The sequence below is a fragment of the Nannospalax galili genome, unplaced genomic scaffold (assembly GCF_000622305.1).
Source record: "Nannospalax galili isolate Female #2095 unplaced genomic scaffold, S.galili_v1.0 scaffold110, whole genome shotgun sequence".
Taxonomy (NCBI): Eukaryota; Metazoa; Chordata; class Mammalia; order Rodentia; family Spalacidae; genus Nannospalax; species Nannospalax galili.
The window spans coordinates 1,242,712-1,254,661 of record NW_008328707.1 but is presented as its reverse complement, the minus strand read 5'-3'; the positions used below and the strand labels follow the sequence as shown (position 1 = coordinate 1,254,661).

Genomic DNA, 11,950 nt, shown 5'->3' with positions numbered 1-11,950 from the left:
GAACTGGGAAAATGAACAGCAGACCCCAATCTTTTCCAAAGGAATATTGACAACTGATTACCGCTAGATGAGGAACAGCTGACCTTCCTAAAACAAAGATCTCTAGATAGGCTGACTAGATTCACCAGAAGGGCAAGTAGTGGGGAGTGGCTGGGGGTACCAACAACACAGCAGACAGTAACAGGGATATCAGAATATAAGGGCTGTAGTTGGGGGAGGGAGCCATGGGAGGGTGCTATCTGGGAAGTGGGTGTAAAAATAAATTAATCAAAAAAACTTGCATAAAATGATACATTAAAATTGTGATTTGTAGACAGAATTCTCAATTGAAAAACTTGTGATACAAAAAAAGTAGAAGTAATAATCAACCCACACTAACACTAGCTTCTTTTATTCGGAGTATATACTGTAGTTAACTACCATAAGACATACTCAAATTTTGAGGCACTAATTTTTTTTACAGGTCCCAAATAGATATCTAGTACAGTTTTAATTTTCTTATATAGGTGCATTATCTTAAGACCCATTTCCCTTGATTTTCACACATTTTTGAAGCAAATATTTCAAGATATTTTTTGCATATTTTTAACTGAATTTTTCTGTATTTCATACACAACATCTTAATGACTTTATACTCCCTTCCCCATCGGCATCTTCCCATAGTCCCCCCGCCTCCTACTGGGGTTTCATGAATTCTGTCATTTATGTTAAGGCCTATGGAGTTAACTTAGTGTCCCCAGATGTTCCTCAGTGCAAGATCATCCTATTGGGGTCTAGTCGGCCTATTCTAGAGTCACTGCCTTAAAGATGATCAGCTCTTCCTCACCCAGCAGTTATCAGCTGCCCAATAGTTCTTCAGCTAAGATTGCAGCCTGCTGCCCATTTCCACAGTTCTGTGCTTGGTTTTTTTGTCTGCTTGAGTTTGCATGGGTATTATGCATGCCGCCTCTGAGGCTGCTGCGCCATCTCTCCAGTCCCCAAAATGAGTTTTATACTAGTAATGCACATCAGAGCACTACTTTTCCCACCAGTTTTATGAATGTACAGATCTTTTAAGTTAGAAAATAGTATCATATTGTATTATAGTTTTATATATTATATACTATAGTTTGTGTTATAGTGAATGTCCCTTCCCATCTCTCTGAATTAATCTAAAACTTCAAGTAAGAATAAATAGTTCCACACAATTCTAATTGTTGAGTATAAATTTGTACTTTCTTTCACAGATTATTCCTAACAGTTCTGGGATTTCACGTACTAATCTAATCTGCTTTACCTATCCATGTCCTTCATAATTTTCTTTAATAATCAGAGAATACATGCTGAATCCTTGTATACTTATACACAGTAGAGGCAATCAAGCACGGTGACTAAAAGCTACTATCTGAGTTCAAATGCTGTCTTCACACTTACTACTTACATGACCGTTCACTCTGTCCATCTCTAAAATATAGTAAGTACCTATCTCATGAGGATTAACAAGTGTTTAGCTCCCTGCCTGGAATGTAGTAAGTCTTAGTTGTTATTGTTATTACTATGTCACATACTAAGCTTTACTTACATGCACTGTTTCATTAATCCTCACTTCAGTCTATTTTACAGATGAGGATATTGAAGTTTATAGTATCTTACACCCTGTCTTTAATTAAAAATCTATTGAGTTAAAGGGCCAATATTCACATACAGAGTCTCTCTACCAGTATTTTCTCAAACCACTTCCATGGTAATATACACATTTTCACTGTGATGAATTCTAATTTTAAATTACTCTAGAAATAATTTTAAAATGAAAGTCATTCTTTCAGAGATTTTTATTTTCTTAAATCATCAAACTAACATATCCAAACTTCTGGAATTTAAAGGAATATTCTTAGAGGTCTAAAAAACTTTTTTCTAAATAAGTAATCAACTTTTTTAAACTTCCAAAAATAACACAAAGCTTTCATCTGTCACAAATAAGAGCAACAACCATTTTTCAACAAATTTAACACCATGTGAATGTCAGGTATCAATTTCTGTACTTTGGCTACTTTAATTCCTTTACAAAATAAAAAAAAAAATTTTGGACCCACACTGAAGGACATTTAGGGACATAAATTAGAGCTCTATAGCTAGCACACACACACAGAGTGAGAAAGAGAGAGAGAGAAAGAGAGAGAGAGAGAGAGAAGGGGAAGGAGAGAGGGAGAGAGGGGGAAGGGGGAGGGGGAGAGAGAGAGAGAGAACATTAAATTGGGAGGGGCACTAAGGGAAGGTACAGACACAGGAGGGCATCTAAATACCATCAAATTATATTGTATGAAAATCCCCAAAATACAATAAGCATAAAAAGCAAAAGAAAAAATGCTTAAAACCCAAAACCCACAAAGTGGGACACTTCTTGCTAACATCTGGTCTTGTACTTAAAAGAAAAGGCTGCTACTCCTTCATTTAACAGTACTAGTATCCACAATCAGCACCAGTCTCTTACCTTTACTCCAATTATATTCCTACAATTCCTACAATTTACTCCTGTATATTCCTATAATAACCCATAGGATATTTTCACTTAAGTCCAAAAAATACCCCCAATAGACTCATTTTTTCTATACTACCTTTTTTCCCCAAACAAGATCCCTCTTCAGCATCTCTAATTTGTCTCAATGACACCAAAATTCTTAGTCACTAAGGCTCATGATCACAAAATAATCTTTTGACTCTGAATACGGAAAATGAAGAGAACAGTTACCAAGCATATTTTTCTTCATAAGCACTATTCCATTTCTAATTATCAATCTCCAAGTTTCATAACACCAAAGCTTATCATTCCATTCTTCTCTAACCCTGTCACTCTGTTACCTTTACCACCACCTGTTTATCCTTTTCTTTTTAAAGACAGGATCTCCCTATAACCACAGTTGGCTTGGAACTCGCAGACCAGGCTGGCCTCAATTTCAGAGATCTGCCTGCCTCTGCCTCCCCAGTGCTGGGTTATTAAAGACGTGCACCACCATGCCTGGCTCTGTTCTTTGAAGATTTATTTGACCATGCTAGTTTTCTGCTCTAAATCCTCCATGGATTTCTATTACTCAATCTACAGAATTAACTCCAAACTTGGAAGTCAAGGCTTTTGATAATTTGAAACCAATTTGGTAACTTCTCCCCTTTATAAAGTATGGTCCTTATCACAGAATACCTTGTTTCTTAAACTACTTCCTATGACTGATCTTGATGGAGTACAAACCTCTGAAGAAATGATTTTCTGTATACTTTTATCAGAGTAGGTAACTACTGAGGTATACAATGATTTTCTGTATACTTTTATCAGAGTAGGTAACTACTGAGGTATACAATAAGTTGATCCATGAAATGATTCTTCAGTATACATGAAATAATGAGTTCTAACACTTCCAGAGAACACTGAAATCTGATGATGCTGGTGTCATGTAAAATGGCACAGTATTTACACATAACCTCCATTCATCCTCTTATGTACTTTAAATCATCTCTACATAAATTGTTATGCAGAACACTGTCTAAGTGCTATATAGCTGTTATATGCAATAATGACCAGGAGGAAAAAAAGTGCATGTTTAGATGCAAATTGTTGTCAAATAGTTTTGATTGGAAATTGTTTGAATCACCAGATGTGGAACAAATAGAGGGGGCCTTGTTGTGTACCTTATAGGTGATCATTTACTCAACTAATATTTACTAGGTAATGACAGATTCTAAAGTGACTTCTATCTTCTAAGAGACAGCCATGTGTCAAGCAATAACACTGAACATTTGACATACATTCGTTATCACAATGCTTAAAGCCATCTTCAGGCAGAAATGGAATAAAAAGTCTGTCCCTTTTCTGCAGAAAGATTAATCTGTGGAATGTAGCTTATCTGGTATGGTGGACTTATACAATTATACAATAAAATAAATGCTACGAAAGATGCAGAGGGTCTTATTTGACCACAAAATGCTGGTCCAAACTCAAGCAAACAAGATGAGGAGTCAGTCTAGAGTAGAAACTTTTGTTTTTTAAGGCAGGGTCTCCCTGTTGCCTCATGTGACCTAGAACTCCCTATGTAGACAAGGCTGGCCTTGATCTCACAGAAATTCACATACCTCTACCTCCCAAGTGCTAGAATTGAAAGCATGCATCACTATGCCTGGCACACAGGGGAAACTTAAGAGTAGAGAAGAGAACGTATTCCCAAGGAAAGGAGTAACATGTGCAAAGATATAAAGACATAAAATTCTATCACTTTCTTTGGTGGTTGGCCGAAAATAAAGGCAGAAAAGGCAAGCATAAGCCTATCAGGACAATCTAATCAAATTTAGATTAAGTAAAGAAGTGAAAGTCTCTGCGTCATTTTAAATGAGAGAATAACTGACTACATTATGTGTCTTAGAAATACTGCTCCAGGGGCTAAAGAGATGGCTCAGTAGTTAAGAGTGCTGGCTGCTCTTGCAGAGGACCTGGGTTCGAGTCCTAGCACCTACATGGCAGCTAAGAACTGTCCATAACTCCAGTTCCAGGGGATCCAATGCCGATTGAAAGGGCTACTGCCTAGAAGCAGAGATCTTTTTGGCTTTGGACAGATCAGGCAAATACTACCGGGGTGATAAAACAAAAATATTGATTCAAAAGAAACACATGAAATACAACTATTAGATACAGTAACCAAGTAGAATGGAAGCTGGTTAAGTTAAAGGAAAGGGGAACCAAAGAAAACTCAAATTTCTCTCAAGCTCTGAATACATGAAAGCACCATTAACAAAACAAGGAGTAGAGGAGCAAAAACAGGTAAAAGTCAGGCAAGAGTCAGATGGTACTAGTACTTCTGGTACATGCAAAAGATGTGTGATTAAACAGTCAAGTCTGGAATTCAATGAGACATCTATAAGAGAATAAAAAATTGAAAGACATGATCCAAAAGAACAGATGAAACTCCCTAGGGAGATGTAATACAAAACGACAGCACTAAAGATAAAGTTCCAAAAACTGGAAAACATTTTAAACACAGGTAAATAGGAATATGAAAAGTAAGAAACAGTAGTGAGGCAGAAATGAGCAGTTTTATGAAGTTGTCTGCACTGAATGTAGCAAATGAGTGAGGAACAGAAACTGGGAAACTGGAGAAAGGTTAAAGAAGCTAACTAGACAGACCTGGGAGACAAGAAGAGAAGAACGAATGCCTCGGCTGAGACAGAGCAAGAGTAAAGAATACAGAACTGAGTACCTGTGGGATGGCAAAGATCTGAGCACTCTTACAGGATGAGGAAAGGAAAAGTGGAGAGGTGATTTTTAGTCACACTTTTGTATTTAAAATCAGTACATCCAAGTTACTGCTACAATGTTTAATAAAAAAACAAGCTGCTTTAAAGCATACAGTATTATGTCACTTAAAATTCAGACTTCTTTTAATGACCTGCCAAACCTGTAGGTCCATTATGACTTCGCCCATGCCCAAACTGACTCTGTCATGTCCCATCTCCCTCTCATTCACTTTGTCACAGCAACACTGGCCATTCTTTCTGATCCTTCAACACAGGAGAATGTTATATCTACAAGCGTGTTCTTGTCAATGACTAATGCTTTAGACTATTCTGATCTTGATTCATGTCACCACCTCAGAAAGGCCTGCCTACCTGTACGCAACATCACATACTCTTCCATCCCAGTTCTCTAGTTAACACTAACGTTTCCTTGTGCTAAAAGCTAGCACTAATTAAAGTCTCATTTGTCCATCTTCCTCTCTAGAATGGAAGCTCTGAATGACAGCTTATCTTCCACGTCCAGTGTTCAACACCATGCTTAAAATAGTTCTTTGCAGAGTAGGCACTTTACACTTGTATAAAAAACACCACACAGATGTTTCCATGAAAATATTAAGAGAGTTCTAAAAGAATCTAGTATTTGAGTTTATACCCAGAGTGAGTATAAAACTAGAAAAGGGACATATATAGTCATTCATTCATTTTTGTTTCATCCTTCAAGTTGTCTGCAATCATGACTTTTGTATTTGAAGCATATGCATCTGACAGCCAATCTACTCTGCTTTCTCTTTTCTTTCAGTAAGCTGTCACATTTAACCACCTGCAGGACAAACTGATTGCAGGCTAATTTGAGTTGTTCTGATAAGTAATTTAAAGTGAGAATGTTAATCCTTGAAGTTAGAAAAACATGATAAATCATCTCATTTAATGCCCTAATTTTAAAGATATGAAAGCAAACTCAGAAATTTAAATAAAAATATGACTAATAAAAATAGAATACTGATGAAAAACTTTCAATCACCTAAATTAATAACTTTTTACCTTAAAAAGGAACTATTTAAAAGACTAATCTATTACACATTAAGCAATTTAAAAGCTTACTCTCACATATAACCTATAATCTTCTAGTGAAATTATTATTCAAACATACTTAAACATATTACTTGACTAATAAACCCTGTGGTTAAGCACCATGACAAGATTTAGAATATAAGGGAGTGAAAACTATTCACTCTTAAAACCCTAAAACCGTTATGTGCACACTAACTGAACTAGCAAGGACTGCCTTCCAGTAAGGTTTACAGTATGTCAAGTACTCCACATATCTAAGGATTCATTGTACTTGGGAGTCAAACTTCTGCACCAGTTCCTTCAAGGTATATCTAAAGAATTAATGAAAATTAAATGTTAAATAGATAGAAATACTCTACTAAATATCCTTTACAGTAATAACTACTTCAATACATATACACCACATTCCATGTGAATTTCTCAACAAATGCCACCATAGCAAATTATCTCATCTGATCCTCACAACGCCACCATGGTCAGCAGAAACTGTTTCTACCCTTCAAATATAAGAATAAAGTTTGGAAGTTACAGAAATTGACTCATTCAGCCAAGCTGTCCATCATCTCAACCACTTGGCCCTCATCTTTTCCATCATCCAGGCCATCCAAGTACCATTTACTTTATGGGTGAAGGCAAGGAGTAAAAAACCTTAACAGTCCTATCCATCTATACTTGAAAATTAACATTAATTTAAAACACTAATCATTTAACTTAGAACGGTATAAAAGATATGAAAGTCACCTTAACAATTTGCTCATCTGTGATTCCCTCTGAAGTCCTACTAAATATTCTACTTTCTTAATCCCAATAAATGCACCTCTTATCAAATAACACTCTTCACAAATGATATATGAAATAGTATTAAGAAAATGGGCTTTCTAAGTAGAAAAAATCTGAAACCAATTCTTAGTCCTATCACTCACTTGGTGGTTCAATTATGGGTACATTTCTTGAGTCTCATTAGCTGTCCATAAAGTGAAGATAACACCTTCTGCCTCAGTGAGCTATTGGGAGATCGAAGTGAGATGTGTGTAAAGCGCTTAGGTATCAGACAATGACCAGATCACAGAGCTGTTAGAAAAAGAAACAGATGCAGATTGGTACTGCTGATAGGTAATGTCACTTAACAGGTAAGTCTGTTTAATTTCCAGTGTCCTTCTTTTTTCCTCTCCAGTTTTTAAGGCAAGACACATCACTCTTGTTCCCAGGAAGCCAATTAAAGTACAGGCTACTCTTACAATCCCTGTAATTAAGCAATATTGTGGTAATTATTTTTTCTTTTCAAAAGTATCTTGGTATTGGTTATATCAAAATATAAGCTTACACTATTGAGTCACCTAACTACATATTTCCCACTATTTTGAGATAAAATAAGTCAGCTTTATAAATACAAACCATGATATTGTGAATTCCTATTAGAAAATCTTCAGGAGAAATAGGAAGAAAACACTGAGAAACTAACTTGGCAGTTTATACACTAATCTCCTTTCAGTCTTAACAAGCCTCACCCTAGTCAATATTAGCCTGGTTTTACAGATCAGGCTAGGGACACTCCAGCTACACTAACCTATAGAAAGGCTCTTTCCATTCAAAGCCTTTCCCCTTCTTATGATGCCTGTGCACAATGTTCTGTCTCTACAAAGCTATTGCTTTGTCCAGCTTCAGCTCTGACCATGCCATCTAAAACGGTGCACAGTAATTGCTCCATCCTATGCCCTTCACAGAACACACAATGGTTATCGTCTTTGAATAATATGATTTCTTAGAGCTGTGTCTTGGCTAGAAGATGCTGGCTTAATAAACGCACACATCTGCCTACAGTCATTTAGCAAGCAAATAGCAGGCACAGAAACCAATCCAAAACAATATGACCCGAAGTCTTACACTACCCTACCATGACTTTTCACAGGTGGAATGGGAGAGGTGCTTGGGGCTGGGAAATCCAATTAAAAAGTATGCCCTGCTGCCTTTTTAACATACATTCTCTTTCAAGAAATTAGAGAACTACCTATATTGTACAAAAATGTGCCTGAATTTGAAGAAACAGTAAATTGCCTTTTAGATTCATCTCATTTAAAAAAAAAAAAAAAAACTGCATGCATAACTCTGCTTAAAAATGATACTTCCAAACTCCTAAGTAACTGGCATCTGCACAGATGGTTATTTAAAGCTGAAAGAAAATTAAGGTACACGTACACCTTTTCTTCTGGACTTGTAATATCGTCTTCTTTTATAAGTTAACAATGAATTTAACAATACACCATGCAGAAAAACGGCAAAACCAGCCACAAGCTATCAAGTTGATAATGGTCACACGGTTCCTTCTGAAAGAAAAGATGGGATAGGCACTCTGTTGTATTTGGTTGTGTTCTTGCAAGACCAGCAACGGTCTACCCGACGCACAGTTGAATACTTACTGAGCCCTCCGTCCTCGGGTACTCCCGTCCCTCTCATTCCGAGGTACGTCAGTCCCAAAATTAGGAAAAATAAGCAGGCAGCAGTCAGGAGAAACATCGACAGGTAGTGCGCACTGAAACCCCCCGTCGGGGACACCTCTTCGCGTTTGAACTGCAGGAGAAGTTCCTCTTCGGGTTCCGAGAGCTTCGGCTTGCTGTACGCGTTTTTCAGGTAGGTGTGATTGGAGCCCGTGTGATTGGCGTGATTGATCCTGAGTGAACTCTGGGCGGCCGCACTGGGAGCGAGGCTGTTGGAATAGATCCTGGCGGAGTCCAGGCCGAAGGCCCCACCACCGATGTGATTATTGGTTTTAAGAAGGGAGCCTGGGGACGAATCCAACGCGGAGTCCACATCGGGCACCGGCGAGGCCAGGAGCGGGGCCAGCTTCCTAGCGCCAGCTCGGAATCGAGGAACCGGGCTGGAGTCCAGGGCATCGCACCCTCCTCCCGGCTCGGCCGCCGCCTCTTCGACGTCGCGGCTCCAGTCTAGACTCCCGGCGGCCGCCGCCCTGTCATTCATCGCGAGTCCTCCCCCTCCCTGAACCGAAGTCTCCGGCCCGCTGCCTGCAGACTTCGCGGGGGGCGCGGAGAACGCCTTGCCGTGGCTCCGTCGGGGTCGATGTCTGGACAGGGAGTCGTCCTTCGATACCTGCCTGGCCGGGGCCATGTCATCGTCGTCGTCGTCTTCTTCCGAGTCCGAGTAGTTCTCCCGGCAGCTGTAGGGGAGAAGCCGGCTGCCGTTCACCGCTCGGCTGGCCCACGGCGGCTCCTCGGCGTCGGGCTCGCGGTCCTCCGCGTCCTCCCCTTCGTTGTCCTCGTCCTCCGCCGCCCCGTCCGGGCCCGACGCGCAGTGCGGTTCGCCGCCCGCCGGCCTCCGGGCCCCCCACCACGAGTGCGGCTTCCTCCGCTCGGCCGGGTGGCTGTTAGTCACCTCGCTGGCGGCCAGGGACGCCGGCGGCGCTTTGAGCCCGCGGTACTGGAGCGCAGCCCGGTCTCGGCGCGCGCCGCCGGCCTGCTCCCGGGGACTGGCCTCGGCGTCCGACTCGTCGGAGCTGAAGCCCAGCAGCACTTTGCTGCCCGCCGCGGGGGCGGCCGCCGGGCCCCCGGGCCCTCCCACCGGGCTCTCCGGAACCGAGGCAGCCAGGCGCCCCAGGCCCGCAGGAGTCCGCAAGTAGACGAGGTCTCCCGAGCCCGGCCGGACGCCCATGCCCGCCGCCGCCGCCGGTACCGCGGCTGCGACCGTGGAGGCTGCCGTGTTATTGTTATTACTGTTCCGAGTCTTGGTGCCGCGACCCCCAGACCGGTGCTGCTGCTGCTCTTCCTCTCGAAGCTTCTTCAGCTTCTTGAGGTAGACCGGCCGGGTGCTCTCCGTCACCGGGCCCGGAGACAAGCCGTAACGGCGGAGCAGAGAGAAAAGCTCCTCATCCGAGAGCTGCTGAGGCGCTGAAGACGCCGCCGCCGTCGCCGCCGCCATTTTCTCTCCAGGGTGTTTTACAAGCTCCGCGCTACCGGAAGTGACGCGCCGCCCTAGACCCTGAACTAGACCCGGCTGCGTCGCCCTTCCAGCGCCACGGGCGCCTGAGCCAATGGGAGGCGCGGGAGGAGCTCACCTGAGCGGGAAAGCGCCACCTGAGCCGTGGGCGCAGGCGGGCAGCGTGGCCGCTCTCACCTTGTAGCGCCGCCGCGATCCCCGTGCCTGCGGGACCCCGGGCGCGGCTGTGAGCCCTGCCCTTCCAGATGCCATCCCCGCGGTGCCCTTCTCCTCCACACCTTGACCTCTTCCCAGGGTCCTGCCACCCGGCTGCCGTCTTTGGAAGGAAATCCGCCTTGAAGTTCACGGCACTCATTTTCTCCGCGTGCTGACCCCCGCCGCTGAGGGAGCCCGCAGGCCAGAGGCTCGCGGCTTGGCCACTTGGTGGTCTGACCCTAGGCTTTTCAATTTGTCTTTCCGTTTGACTTTAAAAAAAAAAATACACAAGGTGACTTTCGCTGTCTTTTCAGAAGTTTCCATGCTTTCCTGGAAGAAACGGAATAGACGATTTGCAATCCAGTTTCAAAAGTAGTAGTTATTCATTAGTTGGGTGTACATAATTAACATTCTTTCGGGTTTTTTTTTAATGTGATAACCTCACAAGGACATAATTTTAGGAAATGAACCTATCATCTGATTCATTTTACAACTGAAGAAAAACATCATTCTACTTCCCTTTTAGCACCTATCCAAACAATTATTATTAAATATTTTTATTTCTTTCAAAATATTGGCCAATTGGACTGCAAACTCCACGTACAGAGGAACTTTGCTTCTATTATTTTCAACGGTAGAAGTGCAATAAACATTTGTACAATGAGTTATGGAAAACTAATAGAATGAGATGAACGTTTTTGGCATGGGATAGGTGGCTGGTGAGGTGAAGAAACACACAGAAAATAGTAACACCTGGAACTCCTACCCTCTCATTTACCGTATTCACTCATGTATCAAAATGAATCTCTAAAAGGAGAAGTTTGCCAATTTCGGTAGAGTTTCCTTATCCTTCAAATTTAGAGGAACTAATATTCCTTAAGTACTTATGCCCTAGATGCTCCAAGGCAGTCCTAGCACTATATGTGAAACATTACAGTATTTTTGTCAGAATTACTTTACCCTATTATATTATATACATCTACAAAAGAATCGGTTAATCTTGAGTGTAGATACTAAATCTGACAGCAGAAAGATACTTAGTAATCTCAATTCTTGATTTCTAGCAAAACCTGCCTTGTCTTCAAAAACAGCTTTTCATTTGGAGGACCACTTCCTTTTCCTTTGTAACTGAGACTTTAAATATTTCAAATATTCCTGGATCTATGACTGTTAAGCACTTAGAAGCCTGATTGTTTGACACAATGGGACTGCAGAGATGGTTCAGCAGTTAAGAGCACTGGCTGCTCTTGCAGAGGACCCAAGTTCGATTCCCAGCACCCACTTGACAGCTAGCAACCATCCATAACTCCAGTTCCAGGAGAATCTCACGCCCTCTTCTGACCTCAGTAGGCATTGCACAACACAGGTGCACTTATATACATGCAGACAATACAATACACTCATACACATAAACATAACTAAAATAAAAAATAGTATTTGACACAATAAGTCATAGTAATAATGATGACCCAAAATGTAT

General features: G+C 41.5%; 1 protein-coding gene across 2 annotated transcripts in view; it reads right to left on the bottom strand.

Annotated features, from left to right (window-relative positions):
• Window positions 1-10,282, bottom strand: part of Lemd3 (LEM domain containing 3) — a 75,725-nt gene extending 65,443 nt beyond the window's left edge. For both annotated transcript variants that reach the window (XM_008829063.3, XM_029561530.1), the window contains exon 1: window positions 8,745-10,282. In XM_008829063.3, the coding sequence (XP_008827285.1) occupies window positions 8,745-10,257 (1,513 nt within the window). In that variant the 5' untranslated portion in view covers window positions 10,258-10,282. The remainder of the gene's footprint in view (window positions 1-8,744) is intronic.
• Between the last annotated feature and the right edge of the window lie 1,668 nt (window positions 10,283-11,950).